At 38.2% G+C, this 16,355-nt stretch overlaps 1 protein-coding gene across 4 annotated transcripts in view; it reads left to right on the plus strand.

The window, feature by feature from the left end:
• The first annotated feature begins 5,418 nt into the window (after positions 1 to 5,418).
• LOC127649807 (zinc finger protein 239-like) overlaps positions 5,419 to 16,355 on the plus strand; it is a 128,976-nt gene continuing 118,039 nt past the window's right edge. The window contains exons 1-3 of one of the 4 annotated variants that reach the window (XM_052135065.1): positions 5,419 to 5,628; positions 5,799 to 5,942; positions 11,938 to 14,684. In XM_052135065.1, coding sequence (XP_051991025.1) covers positions 5,849 to 5,942; positions 11,938 to 12,872 — 1,029 coding nt within the window. In that variant the 5' untranslated portion in view covers positions 5,419 to 5,628; positions 5,799 to 5,848 and the 3' untranslated portion in view covers positions 12,873 to 14,684. Of the gene's footprint in view, positions 5,629 to 5,674; positions 5,715 to 5,798; positions 5,943 to 11,937; positions 14,685 to 16,355 lie in introns of those variants that run through there. The other 3 variants (XM_052135060.1, XM_052135058.1, XM_052135063.1) reach the window with 3 other exon arrangements.

Raw genomic sequence — 16,355 nt, forward strand, 5'->3', positions numbered from 1 at the left:
GTTTTATGTTCTACAAAGGAGCACACTCTACAAAGGCATGACTGGAGATTTGCCTGATCTATCCGTCCTTCAGGTGAGTAGGGATATAACAATATCAAATTTCAGTGTACAGTATGATATATCAACCAAAATCTGTATACCAATATTTCATTATTTTCTTTTTCCTCCCCTTTTACAAACAAATATTCTGCTTCAAAGAAAAAAAATGAAATTGATGTTATCATAAGGGTTCTTCATTATGAACTTGTATGCCATGCATAACATACTGTGGATAGAAATTACAGGGAAAGTTACTGGTATGATAATTGTGGTTATATTATATTACTATTATATTTAGTGTATTGCTAATCAATATATTCTTACTTCCCAGGTGACAGCGGCTCACTTATAGAGCACGTGAAGCAAGTTGGGACAATGTTGAAGACGTTTGCTCGCACTGGGCAATCAGGTACGACTTGCAAACAACACCTGTGGTTGTTGGTTTAATTCACACTGGGGCCACCTGTACATGTAGTAGACCTAGATATAAATGTCATAGTTTAGTAGTTGAAGGACCAGGACTGACTACTTTATTCTTTTATTCTGGGAACCCCTGTAGATGCAGATCAGACCCTAATGCTGCGACATCTTGGAGAGTTTGGCGACGTTGTGCGTAGAATGGACAATAAAATGGACGCTATGCTGCAACATTTCAGTGCCAATGTGTCTGTTGGAGAGTTATCCCTGCCAGGGGATCTGTTACTCCCCCCTAGACACCCAGGAAGATTTGGCGTTGCTTGACAAGTTTGAGGCAGGATAAAGAGCTCCAGCAACGATTTGTAAGTGTGCTGATTTCGTTTATAACGCCATAGGGTAATCTAAAAAGTAAAATTAAGATTGTACACTGCATATTCTACAGTCTGAATCCACAGCCTGTCACATTTTAAATTTATGAGAAGCTTCAGAGAAATGTAATTTGTAACATGTTTTTTTTTGTATTTTCAGCTTTGGTTTTTGGCAATCAAATGTGGGAGGGACCTAAAGACAACCGTGTGGGGAATGCTTCAGAGTATCTTCTCTAATCACCTTTCCATCAATACAACCTGGACTGGTGTAGGGGATAAAGCATGTTTTAGAGACATGTGCCTGAAGACCATTGTTTAAAGTAAGTTGGATATTTTTTTATATTTAAGTAGATGTGTATGACCTTATGCCATTCAAAGGGAATGACAGATCTTTATTTTCTACAGGAGCCATCTGGAAGAACCCGGCAACCCAGGATGCCACTGATGAGGCGATCCAGGTTAACGTTACGCGTTACCTGAAAGGAGCATCTGAACGTGAAGGTGGAAAAAGGCACCGCACAGCTTAGAGGGACCCACAGCCGACCCCTTTAACCTAGGCTGACTACTGACACCCCAGCATCACTGACAACTGGAACCCTTTCTTTATCCTGCTGTCAGTAACATCAAGACCCCTAAAAAAGCCTGCTAAAAGTGTCAGACTACACTCACCCAATCCACACTGTTCACTGTGGAAATTGCTCTTTTTTTTCTCTCTCTCGTGACCCTGCTTTGAGGGCAGCTCCTTGGATGAATATGGGATGGTTTGTCCTTTTATACAGGCACACGAGGAATCACTGAAGATATGCCAATTTGCACTGCCTCATTCTGGAGGTCGGGGAAAACTGGTGATTCTTAGCCCACTACGCCATGCAGACCCCAACCACTCCAGACATTCTGATTGGCTGTGTTCTGTACAGCCAGATTTTCTGCTGTTAATTGTATTTGTTCCCACTTGTTGGCATGTGTAAGTTGAATGTCAAAATTTATATTATACCTGTTATCCTGCACATTCTTTGATACCAAAGATCTCAATTATTTAATATACAATTTGCTGCTTATTTCATTGTTACAGTGCTTAACTATTCTATTTTTAAATATAGCTTGTAAATCCTAGATTATACATCTAATACTTGATATCTGCACATTATCTGGTATCCTACTTACCGTGACTTTAGTATTGGCTTATTTCATTCCGTCAGTGCTTAACGATTCTATTATAGTTTGTAAATCCTATTTCATACCTCTGATACTTGATATTGCACATTAACTAGTACCAAAAATTCTACTTTCATTCCATCACAGTGCTTAACTGTTCTAAATATAGCTTGTAAATCCTTGTGCCACAGGTCAGCATTGCAGTTATAATGGTATATTCTACTCCAGAGCTTTACTCTAAATTATTACCACTTATCCTATTGTTAGAATTGACTTGAAAATATGATGTTATACCTCAATTTATTTGGTATCCTGCACTTTATTTGGTACCAGATATCCTCATTGCTTATGTTTACTGGTAATTCTTTTCATCCCAGAGCTGACCTCTTTATATTATTAACAATTATTGTAAGTGTTAAAATAGTTTTTTTTATTTTTTTTTTACCAAAATTGAATTGGAAACCTGCATGCTCTTTAGTGTGTGTGTGTGCGTGTGTGTGTGTGTGTATATATATATGTATATATATATATATATAATGTTTGTATTTTTCTGTTATTTATATTTCAGTGATCTGACATCTTGTTTCAATGACAGTTACTGTACTTTGAAATGTGGAATTAAAACGCCAAATGGAAATTTGTCTGGTTTGATCAATCATTATTCTTGATAAACTGCATGCTATAAATATTAAAAAATAATAATAATAAAAAAAATATATATATATATATATATATATATATATATATATATATATATATATACACAATAAGCGGCGGCAGATCGCTCGACGCCCCGCGGAAGGTCCGCCTTCGATATAACGGCGGCGGAACGGCCGTCAAACGTGTTAGCGATAACGCCATTCTGCCGCTTCTACTGCCTCCGGAGCACCGCCAGCGGCCCGCCAACTCATTGCTATCTGGGTAATTACATGAAAGACTCATTGTGTGCTTATTACATTATATAATTATATTATTACAGTTTTAAGAATGTGTAGTTTCAAGAAATACCGTTTTTATTTTTATAAGATAGGTTGCTAGTTTTCCACCAATAGAAAGAAGTCAGATGGAAGCTTGGTTACACTTCCTAGTGCTTGACGCATGCGCAGGGTGCTAGATGGCACTATAGGAAGTGTAATAGATCTTGAAATCATGATCTCCAAGGAGACTGTTATCAAGATGCATGTACAGTGAAAAAGAAGTTAGATTTTGGTCTGTTCTCACCCAAAACCACAGACAAGCTTTATTTGATTTTTGGAGCTTCTAAGGTCTGGCCACCATTCACTTGCATTATATGGACCTACAGAGCTGAAATAGTCCTCTAAAAATCTTAATTTGTGTTCAACAGAAGAATGAAAGTCACTCACATCTGGCATGGCATGTGGGTGAGTAAATGCTGAGATGAACTAACTTTGGGTGAACTAAATGATATTTAGTTGTCTTTAAAAACCTGAGTTAAAGGTGCTGTAAGTAATTGTTTTCATGGAAAATATGCAAATAAATGTCCTACTCCCTGAAAGATATATGAAACAAGTGTCATGAGATATCTCATTTGTCTCTGTGACAGCACTAGACTCTGTAAAGTGCAAACAGAAATCTATCCATGGGCCACGGTCTCTGAAGCTTTCTGACTGACAATCATTTTGCAAATTCTCATAGTTTTGAAGTTGCAGCAAATTGCTGAGGCTTAATGCCATTTTTATGCCATGTTATTTAACAGTTGTCAGTTGAGGGTGCTATTTTGCTGTTGTTGTTTATGACAAATGCATCTGCTTGTGTCGGTCTAAATAAAGCTTATTTGGTATCTTTTGGAGCAGGGTTTTAGAAGGGGCATGGCTAATCCAACGGCTCAGTTTGTAGATATTCCAGAATGGCTATAATTGCTCACAAGGCCTTAAGGCTGCTCTGCTAAAAAATTATGTGTAAAGACACAATACCTCTAAAAACCTGACTGAATTATGCCTGCTCTGACCCACCTCAGCCCATAGTATCAAAGGCCGTTTTGATGCTGCTTTGTTTCTTTGAAAATGAAATGAAGCATCAGAGCAGCCTTAAACTATGTTGTTGTCATGATAGAGAATATTTCATAATTAACTTTCTAAAAAAAGTATAATTGTATATTTAAAACATTATTTATGCAATTATAATTGCTATGTAAATGCATTTATGCCATCTCTGAGCCGCATTAAAGGGGTCATGACATGAGAAACCAAATTTGCCTTGATCTTTTGGTATATAAGAGGTCTTTGTATCATTAAAACGTCCTGCAAGTTTAATATTTTAAGACGTCCTCCCCATTCTAAACGAATCATTTATTTAATCAAGCTCAAAATACAGCTCGTTCTGGATTCATGGTTAGAAGTGACGTGTCGGTTAGAAGTGACGTAACAGCGTTTGCATATGACCGCCTCCAGCACAAGATAACTACGATTTAAGCGCAAGACAACTACGCTCATTTCAGTATCGCCGTGCGCCTCACAAGTGTTCAGTCGATGGACAGCGAGCTCTGACAGAGACTACTTGTGCACAGGAAAATTACGATGCCACACAGATGTGCTGTTCCTGGCTGTGGTCAAACAAAACCTCTGAATAAGCTGCCGAAAGATCCAGACGTCAGGGAAAAATGGATGCAGTTTATTTTTTGCGGACGTTCCAGTCACGGCAGTGTTAACTTAAGCGTTTGTTCTGTACATTTTAAGGATGACTGTTTTGAGAACAAATCTCAATATGATGCTGGCTTTGCCAGAAAACTGTTGCTCAAAGATAAGTCCGTGCCGACTATTCTGGGAACAACGACGACGCAAACTGTAAGTAATCTATTTTAAACTTTAAACTACTTTTTAAAGCGCAATTTCATTCATTATGAATAATCACAGTGTTTTTACTTAGTTTACTTGCATATTGTTCTGGCTGGGGGCGTCAATAATTGATACATAGGCACTGACGTTAGCCAATCATAACAGTGGGCGTTAACACTGAAGTCTTAAATGGAAAACGCCCCCAAAACAGACTGTTTGAATCAGAGGATGAGAAACAGGGTGGGAAAAGGTCATAAATCACTAGATTTTAAAAGTTTTTCTTAAAAAAAAATATATTAATACTATAATTGCACCTAAGGGAACATAATAATACAATAAAAAAAACCATGTCATGACCCCTTTAAACAGTCTGTTTAAATACAACTACATTTCAGATGCAGCTTCTGAGCCACCTTTGTAGTGTAAAGATTACTTTAATTTTTGAGAGGTTCTTATGTTTGTTTTGTTTTTACAGCAGGGAATAATTAAATAATGCCGGCTTTCTGTAGTTCGAGAACCCCTGTTGTAGCACTTTTGCCACGTTAAGCGTTTTCCACCACAAGCTGTTCATCATGTCCCCTCTGATATGCTGTTGTATGACGTCACGCAAACATGGCGGCGTTCTGGAAGATTTGCAGAGTTATTATGAACATTCACTTTTAAGCGAATAAAATGCACCAGAGTTTCCGTATTATATGATGTTTAGCACACGTTTGCAGAGACATAAAAACGGTGAACAATCTTCTCTATTTATACTCATAAACCTGTAAAAACTGCTGACATGTAGTTTTGTTTGTTTCTACATTATTCGCGTATCGGACAATAGACCGCCGCATGTTGGAAAACCGGATCAAGTAGGTATATCCAGCATCCGACATTAAATAATACGTGCTTACTGCATACACGTACATTAGAGATTAAACAGTGCTGTAAATAAGAAGTGAGTAGAAGTATGTAAATTGGGATTCACGTTTAATGCCGCATTATTCTCATCCTAAACGAAGAATTGTTTCAACACGAACAGGAATAACTCCAGGTGTTACAGCTGAGATCTGCGTGATAAATCATTGTAAAATGATGTTTATTAAAGAAGAGAGTGAGGACACGAGTCATCCAGAACCATGCAGTTCAAATGCCATGAAAGATGAAGATACTGAGGAACAAAGAGGTTTGTGTTCATTCTTCATTATTGTCTGTTGATGAAGATTAAAGTATTAAAACTTCAAGCAGTTCAACACATTTGATGTTTTAGTTAATTATCAATCCATATGAAATACTTTAACCAAACAAAACAGCAATTAAAATGGCTTTTAAAATAAAACAGAGTGCACATAACATTTGTATTTCACCTCACAGCTTATGTGCCCTTCAATTGAAGTCGGAATTGTTAGGCTCGTTTGAGATGCCAAATACCAGTCAGGGTAAAATAAAATGCTTCCTTCGTGTGCTATTGGAATTATCCTACTTCACACTTCTGAAGTGGTAATTACAAGAATGTTTATGTGCTTTATTGTCGAAAAGAACAGGAAACATGGACAATGGCAGGTTCATTCATGCATATTGATTGGACATTTTATTTTGAAACCATAATACATCTTACTTAGTTTGCGGAAGATAATGGAATTTTTGTCAAATACAAGCTATGTTCACGGTGTAAAAATGTACAACATCCATAGAATGGTTGCTGATATACATGAATGACTATGACCAAACTGTAAGCGCTAACAATTAGTTGTATTTAGAAAAATGAATAAAACCTGTCATTCATTACAGAGACTGTCTTCTCCTCTGCCATGTTGAAAGTTTATGACTCCTCCATCTCAGAAACTCTGGTAATAAAATTATCTCAGAGTTTTCCTGTCATTATTGTGACTTGAGGGGTCATTCATGTGCCATTTCCGAGTGGAAAACTCTTTATTTACAATAATTCTGATAAATAGTATGCCCTTCAAGTCGAGATGGAAATATATTAATTATGAGTTACAAGTACATGAACGATCAAGCGAAGTTGTACACAAGTAGGAAACACTTAATTCTAAACTATCTAATCTAGATGATACACAAATTGCAGAGATTAGTAGCCGATTTTCTTTTTAAATTATTGCATTGGCCGCTAAATTTTCCTGTTTGGCAGATTTTTTTCTTTAGGGCGCCGAAAATCGCCTGCTTGCATGTGAAGCGACTGAGACATGTAAACTAGGTGTGTAACAGTTCAAATTTCTCATGGTTTGGCTTGAATCACAGTTTTAGGGTCACAGTTTCGGAATGGTTTGGTATTTGTTATGTTCAAGGGGAAAAAAAATATTACTGCCAAATCCAAAGTTAAAATATTCTATTTGGTAACAGACACTCCAAGAGATTTGCCCTCACTACAAATCACCATGGCTTTACTACAGTAACCATAGTTTAAACATTGTGTTTGTAGTACAATCATAGTAATCACACAATTAACATGGTTACAATACTATAGTAAAATCAAGGTTACTGTATGTTAACTACAGTATGACTGTTGTTAAACAATGAATGGTTAATTGTATCAAACTATGATTTCTGCCAATAAAACAATAGTGACTGCAGTCATTGTTACTTCAGACCATGGTTAATTTTCATTATGTCCTGTAATACCTGCATTATTTTGTGACATGCATCAACATAAAGTACTTTTTAAACATTCAGAAGCTGTAAATCACTATAGAAGAAATAAACTTGCTATTAAAATGAATATGTGTATGGATGTCATAACACAACAAGTATTTTTAATCATATGCGGAAATCCCACATCTTCATCAACGGAGTAAAGGCAACATAATATTGGCTATGAACACCCCAAGTGCTTTAGTTCTTGTTTCAATTATGTCCAAACTAGCACAGTGTGCCTGCTTAAAGACGGAATGTAATGTGTCTATGTGCAGTTTCTGGCTCACCTGTGATTCTGTGCGCCACTCGTTATGTAACCTTGGGTAATGTCAGCATAAACAGTTAATCAAATATCGATGTATTACGGCACTCGCATCATGCAATGTCTGCAAACAGTGACTGTTTTATAAAAAATTTTTTACCATCACTGTTGTAATTGACTGCATAAAGAAAGCCCTGACAGGAGATTTAAATTACGCAAGGGCTTCTCTCTTGCGGCTTGTTTTCTCCAGTGCTAGCCTGTTTCATTCTCCCTCTCTCTCTTCAACAATTCCCTGCAACTTTTAACAGTTTTTCTAATGATAAAAAGGCAAATATCAATAAAACTATACATATACCGTCTGCAAATATGTGCATATCTCATTTAAACAGATGTAATAAACCAACCTCATACAACTTGAGCAGATCCAGTATCCTATGGAGTGCTCATTTATTTACCTCTGAAACACGTATTCTATCAGCCTCTCCTCAACAGTTCCCTGTAACATTTCTAATGATAAAAGGCAAATATCAATAATACTTCTATTATATTTTGTTTCCCACTTGAATCCGTGACATGTCGTTGTAATGAATGCCAAACTCGGCAGTACGAGTTTCCCAGGTCCAATTGCATTAATCCCATTCTTTTTTTTCTTTTTTTTTACCATAGATGAACTGATTTTCAATGAAAACGTATAAACCGTTTAAGTAGGGATGGGCATTTTGGTCATTTTGTCTTCTCGAGTACTCTGACATTGCCCTGTTGAGTACTCGAGGGGCAATGACATGTGCATAACTTTATATAGTGTGTTTTCTATTCATTATTATAGGCTTTTATAAAATAATCTGTTACAAAATGTACAAAAGATTGCATATTCAAAATATAATGCATCATATTTTGTCAATATGTAAAGATTCGCTGCCCAACTCAATAAAAGAATGTGCACAACGCGCATTTGTCTGTTCTTCTTTCATGTTACCGTAGTAATCTTAGTAAGCGTGCACAAGTTTAGTGACTTGTCTGAACTGTGTATTTTCAAATTGCGGTTGGCTTAACAGGAGACATAACCATAGTGTTTTTAATATGTGTGTTAAGTTTAAAGGGTAACTAAACCCCTGCTCAGAGTCTGACTCCACCCACTAGCAATATTTGAAAAATGCTCGAAAATGGGCAGACCCCAGCGGGGATAGAGGGGACGAACCGAGGGCGGGGATGAACGGGGGGGCACCTGAGACCCGTAGTGACAGATTAATTGACAGCTGCTGTCAGACTCTAAAATGGAGAGTGACTGGAGTGACGCAAGTAGCTTTGCCACGGAGCGGTCTTTTGAAGTCGAGGACCTTTCTCCCCCACCTTCACCTGAAGTGGAGGAGGGTGAATTGTCTGTGGACACAGGGCCGGAGCCATATCAATTCGAGCCGCTGGCTCAAACTGCGGTTTTAACTCCCTGTTGAGCATCCGAGTGCGCATTCACCTTCACTCGCGTGCAGGAAAAACAAACGAAACACTGTTCAGTGATGTTTATCCTTTTAGCAGGATTTTTATTTAGCAAGCTTCACTTGAACATAACATCAGTTAGCTGTTCTCTCAACTTAGAAGAATGTGACGTAAAGCGTAACGTCATCATGTACAAAACCATATACCTCCAAATAAAACTATACAGGTAGTCAATACCGTAACACAATGTATAAGGGTGCAATACGTTTAACACTCCCGCATCGCGAACGCGTGTTTGTCGGCCCCAGAGGATTAACTTTAGCCTAACCATAAATTGTGATTCAAATATATATGATCACTGACCTCAAGACGCCGCTGAGGTGGTGGAGTCCATGCAGGAGGAGCAGCGTTTGGCACTGCGTCGCTTTTCAGCGCAAGCTGTTTGGAGAAGCCCATTTCCACCTCCATTGCGTTGGAGAAGCAATCCCGCGTAAAATGCAGTTTGCACACTCCTAGAACTCGCGGTCTTCCAGAACAAGGACGTGCAACCCCTGGCGCCTAATTTCCAAGTCTATATGGAAAGCAATACAGTCCAGCAGTGCTGTTGCAACCAGCAACATTACACCTACTTACCATCCTGACCACTGTACTAAATACAGATAATCTACGCTAACTTGAAGCTATCCTAACTGACGCAATACTATGCTACTAACTAACTATGCTTCTAACAATACTACACTAACAAATATGCTAATTAACTACCTAGGCTACACGAAATAATCTAAATAACTATATAAATGCTATGCTAAATAGATGCTAAAATACTCTGTCCTGGTCGTTTTTAATACTCGCAATTCCAACTCCTGACTCGCTACAGTGGTTTTGACGAAACGAGATGGTTTTTATACTGCCATGGGCGTGGTAGCTCGTACCGACAGGCGTGGTGAGCTGGAACCTGCTTACGTCAGCTGTCACCACTTACGTCACGAAGTACCGCAAACAGCCAATAGGAAAATTCAACTACAGTAGCCACCGTTCAACCTGAAGAGGGCAGCACTCAGACGTTTTTACACCATATATTGTAGAATTAAAACACTTTATACACAAATGTCAAAAAAATTACTTGAATCAATGACCAGTACTAATAAAGCCCCATTCTTACAGATCATTAACTAAAAAAAGTTGGTTTAGGGTTTAGTTACCCTTTAAGTTCAGTTTTGAAGACGCTGCATTCTGACCCATTTAGCTGCGCTCTCTCTAGCTGTTTGAAACTCTCACAGAACCTTGAGTCCACTGCCACACGCCTGGTGTGTGTGTGTGTGTGTGTGTGTGTCCGTGTGTGTCCAAGTGTTCACTCCTGTGGGGAAAGCTGCAATGCTCCGTATTGTTGTTGCTGTGATGATTCATGAAGCATTCCATTCAACTCGGAGAGTCAGAATTTCCATCTTTCAACTGGTGAAAGTGCAACGAAATTAGACTTTATGTCAGACTTCTAACTTTGATACTCATGCGGAAATCTTCAACTACCATTAGATTTCTGCACGGGCCTTAAAATGAAACTCGACCCATACCAGAGACCATGTGGCCTGGCCCAAATGATACTGTCAAATTTTAAGCTCGAACCCAACCCAAAATCGCTTACTAAATACTTTCATGTACTGTTGCAATAGGCTGTATTGTATGTATGTAGGCAACATTCGTAACAGTACTGAAACAGTAAACATACACAGTTTTAACAAGACACAGCAGCCCTTAGTACACTAGCAGAAAGAAAAAAAGCATTGCCTTACCATTTATTTGCTGAAACTTCACTTGTTGCAGAACAATCTGGAATAAAATTAAACAATTCAACAGTCCCTTCTTGCAGCCTGAAATTGTTCAGATTGTTGAATCTATGTGACAGCTGTGCTAAAACAATATAGACGCAGCTCAAAGAATGAAAGAGAGCGCTGGTGTCTCAACAAGCGTTTTTGAAAAATGTAAGCTCTTTTTAACTTGACATGGTGTTTAAAATGTGCTGGTCCTGCGCGAGATGCTGAGGAATAAGCGAGAAGTGGTGTAAATGTCAAAGACATTCGTCCAGCATGTGTTTACATAGGAAAACAATGGGAAAACAGAACAGATGTGTGCAAAAACACAACCCAAACCCGAAGTCCTACTTGAAAATCTGACTCAAACTGACTTTCAAATTAAGTGAAAGCCACATCATGCATGATCACTATCGATCTCATGATTGATCATTGCTGCCACGGCCTAGTACTCGAGTACTCATGCCCATCCCTACTTTAAAGACAAACCTACCTTGAGCTCCAAGTTTGTTCATCGATGGTATATGCTTCTATTGAAGCCATCCATCTGCGTTATTTGAATGTCATTGTTTAAAAATCGTGTTTGATGGAATAGTGGAATTCATGTAAACAACTACATTACCTGTGGTACAGCAGAAACAGATCCACCAATCAGAGGACCACGGCCAACGAAACCCACGAAACGTGCCCCAAGAGCGATCGCCCATGACGCAATGTGAATGACGTAATCGAGATGGTCTCCCTTCTTACGGCCATCTATTTATCGTGCATCCCTAATTGTCCCTGTAGTCTTGAATTAATCTGTTTTTATTTATTTATTTATTTTTTACCATACATTAATAAATCATAAAAGGTTGTATGATGCAGGTGTATTCACATATGCTTGTTCACTGGTGCAACAGAAAAAGAGCTTTGGCTGTTGTTCATTGTGTATTTGATTAAGTTTCCGTATTTTGTTTCCAAATTGAATGCATCATTTGTCCTTTGAAATGAAAGGTGAACATTTTATGTTTTCATTTTAGATCTGAAGGAAGTGAAAGAGGAAAGTCAAGAACTGAATGAAGTGGAAGAAGAACGTCATCCATATCAAACACTTCATGATTTCATAACTGGACAAAACTCTTTTACTGGTTCACAGGCTGAAAATAATTTCTCACAAAAAATAACTCAAAGAACAAGAGCCAAATATTCTTTCACCTGCCCTCTGTGTGGAAAGTCATTTACACAGAAAGGAAGTCTTAATAAGCACATGAGAATTCACACTGGCGAGAAGCCTTTCACATGCCATCAGTGTGGGAAGAGTTTCAGACAGGCATTTAGTCTAAGAGATCATCTGTCCTTGCACTCTGTAGAAAGGTCATACAGCTGTGATCAGTGTGGCAAAACATTTTCTTCTGCATCACTCTTAAGAACACACCGGAGAATTCATCCAATTGTAAAACCTTTCTTGTGTTCACTTTGTGGAAAGAGTTTTTCACATCGGCACAGTTTAAAATTCCATCAGAGAAAACACACCGGTGTGAGAGATCATGTGTGCTCTGAGTGTGGGAAGGCCTTTCATAAAGCTTCGAACTTGGAACTGCACCACAGAGTCCATACTGGAGAAAAACCTTACATGTGTTCATATTGTGGAAAGAGTTTCACTAGTTCTGGAAACCTGATAAAACATGAGAGAATGCATACTGGAGAGAAGCCATACCACTGCACTTTATGTGGGAAGAGTTTCACTAATTCAGAAAACCTGAAAGCACATGAGAGAGTGCATACTGGAGAGAAGCCATACCACTGCTCATTATGTGGGAAGAGTTTCAGTAGTTCAGGAAACCTGAGAAAACATAAGAGAGTGCATACTGGTGAGAGGCCGTACAACTGCACTTCATGTGGGAAGAGTTTCACCCAATCCAGTAATCTACAGACTCATTATAAAAAAATGCATTGTCTAGGGTTGTCCCAGTGAGCTAAATTCATATATGCCTTGCAAATGGGATGAAATTAAGAAAAATCAAGATTATAATTTCTAGTGATTCACCAACATGGAATTTCCAGTCCCCAATATATTGCGCATCCCTAGGAATTTCTTTTAAAAGAACAAATACAGTAAGTGGGTCAATTGCTACATTTATCATGACACTTTCAAACATGATGAAAATTTTTTTTTCTGTTAGTCTAGTATTTTATCTATCCCTATTAGGGTTGCAGTGGTATACCGGTTTCACATATATCACAGTATGAAAATTTACAGTTATCATACCATGTACATGCTTATCTACGGTATTGAGGAAAAAAAACGCAACCGGACGGAGAATCTCGCCTGTGTGTGCACATCTCCTTTCATCCTCGTCTCCCTGACAGACTCATCAACTTGTGCCACACACACATGCAGTGGAGAAAACGAGGGGGTCTGACATAAGTGTGTGTGTGTGTGTGTGTGAGCGTGTATTTATCACTTTGTGGGGACCAAATGTCCCCATAAGGATAGTAAAACCCGAAATTTTTGACCTTGTGGGGACATTTTGTCGGTCCCCATGAGGAAAACAGCTTATAAATCATACTAAATTATGTTTTTTGAAAATGTAAAAATGCAGAAAGTTTTCTGTGAGGGTTAGGTTTAGGGGTAGGGTTAGGTTTAGGGGATAGAATATAAAGTTTGTACAGTATAAAAACCATTATGTCTATGGAAAGTCCCCATAAAACATGGAAACACAACTGTGTGTGTGTGTGTGACCTACCAGTGTTTCTCAACTGGTAGGTCGCAGGTCTATTCGGACTGGGTTGTGGACAGCAGGGAAAGAACAATGCCATTGTTCACCCATTGAAGATATTTCGGCGGCTGCCAAAGTGAGGCTATTAGGACTGCCGAGGCAGATTTAATGATAATCTCGCAATCAGCTGAAGACTTCTCATCTGCACTTCCACACAATGTAACGGAACCAGCCTGCGATCATGATCTGCTCTGATCTCTGGCACGCGCATGCAATAAACGGGCTTACCTCGGTATTGCGGAGTGCAGACCTCAAAAGTGATGTGACCAATTTAAATTCTAGTGATATTTTTCTAGTTTAAGATGTGCTTCTGTTTGTATTTATTTTTTCATAAATACTATAATTTATTATTATTACAATTATTCAAGCCTAGATCATGGTAAAGATGACCCTTTCCTCCTGTGTGATATGTATTTTCTGTTTCGTACTGTGAAAATCTCATACCCTTGCAACCCTAATCCCTATGCTCTCGGATTTAAAAGAATATTGGTTTTGTTCAAGTAATGGAATTTTAAAGTAGCGGAATAGGTTTATATGGAGTTTGTGTATAGCAATGTTTATAGGATCATATTTCTATAATGACATTTTCGAATATGATGAAATGTTTTTTTTTGTTTTGTTGTTAGTCTAGTATTTTATCTAGACCTCTACACTCTGATTTAAAGGAATATCGGTTTTGTTCAAGTTATAGGCCTTGAAAGAAGTTCAATAGGCTTCTATGGTGTCTGTGTATGCATATCTTACCAACATTATTATTTATTTATTTTTCATTAGTTTAGTATTTTAACGATCCCTCTAAGCTCTCTGATTTAAATTAATATATGGTTTGGTCAAGATATACTGTAGGCCTTGTAAGTAGCGCAATAGGCTTATATGGTGTAAATGTGCTCTGAGGCTCATATTTCAATAATGACACTTTTGAACATAATGACATTTTTTTTCTTTATTCCAGTATTTTATCTATCCCTCTAAGCTCTCTGATTTAAAAGAATATTGGTTTTGTTCAAGTAATAGGCCTTGAAAGTAGCACAATATGCTTATATGGTGTCTGTGTATAGCAATTTATAGAGGCTGATACTTCAATAATAACACTTACCAACATTATTCCATTTTTATTAGTCTAGTATTTTAACTATCCCTTTAAGCTCTCTGATTTAAGAGAATATTGGTTTTGTTCAAGTAATTGAATTTGAAAGTAGTGCAATAGGCATATATGGTGTATACACTGATGAGCCAAAACATTATGACCACCTGCCTAATATGCTGTTGGTCCTCCGCTTTTTTCTGAACCCTTCATCATGTTCCTCAAACCATTCCCGAACAATGTGTGCAGTGGGGTAGGGCACATTATCCTGCTGAAAGAGGCCACTGCCATCAGTGAATACCATTGCCATGAAGGGGTTTACCTGGTCTGCAACGATGTTTAGGTAGTTGGCACATATCAAATTGTAGAACATTGTCAAGAGCATCACACTCCCTCCACCGGCTTGTCATTCCCATTGTGCATCCTGGTGCCATCACTTCCCCAGTAAATGGCACACACGTACACAGCCGTCCACGTGATGTAAAAGAAAACGTGACTCATCGGACCATGCAACCTTCTGCCACTTCTTCAAAGTCCAGCTCCAATGCTTGCGTGCCCATTGTAGGCACTTTCAATGGTGGACAGGGGTCATCACGGCACTCTGACCAGTCTGCAGCTAAGTTGCCCCATACGCAGCAGTATGCAATGCACTCTGCATTGTGGCGCATTTCTCCCGTAACAAACATTAAAATTTTCTGTAACTTAGACACGGTTTGGACTAGATGGGATTGCCTTAATTGCCCTTGCGCATCAGTGAGCCTTAGGCGCTCAACATCAACACTGTCGCCGTATTGTGGTTTGTCCCTCCTCGGACCACTGTCGGTAGGTACTCACCACTGCTGACCAGGAGCACCCACAAGCCTTGCCGTTTCAGAGATGCTCAGTCATCTGGCAATTTGGCCCTTCTCAATGTCACTCAGGTCTTTACTCCTGCATTCAACACCCAGTATACCCATATTCAATATACCCAGACCTTGACATGTGGTCATGTTAGGAGATGATCAACATTATTCACTTCATCTGTGAGTGGTCATAATGTTTTGGCTCATAAGTGTAAGTATATTGGAGATTTGAGGCTCATATTGGTTTTGTTCAAGTTGTAGGCCTTGTAAGTAGTGCAGTGGGCTACTTATATGGTTTATGAGTATAGTGGAGATCTGAGGCTTATATTTCATGTCACTTTCGAAAATTATTGTTTTTTTTTTTTTCTTCTGTTAGTCTAGTATTTTATCAAACCATCTAAGCTCTTGGATTTAAAATATATATTGGTTTTGTTAAAGTAATCAAATTTTAAAGTAGCTTTATATGGTGTATTTGCATAGCGGAGCTCTAAAGGCTAATATTTCAATAATGATACCATCAAACATAGTCAAGTATTTTATTTAGATCTCTACGCTCTCGGATGTAAACAAATATTTGTTTTGTTTTTTCAACTTATAGGCTTTCAAAATAGCACAACAGTCTATATGATATGTCATATTTCAATAATGAACCAGTGATAATAATGAGAAAACTATAGAAAGACTGGATATTTTTCGATTCTCTTTCCTCTGTAACCAGATTTTTAAGAATAATTGATATAATACAGTTATAG

The sequence above is a fragment of the Xyrauchen texanus genome, chromosome 9 (genome assembly GCF_025860055.1).
Source record: "Xyrauchen texanus isolate HMW12.3.18 chromosome 9, RBS_HiC_50CHRs, whole genome shotgun sequence".
In the NCBI taxonomy this organism is placed as follows: domain Eukaryota; kingdom Metazoa; phylum Chordata; class Actinopteri; order Cypriniformes; family Catostomidae; genus Xyrauchen; species Xyrauchen texanus.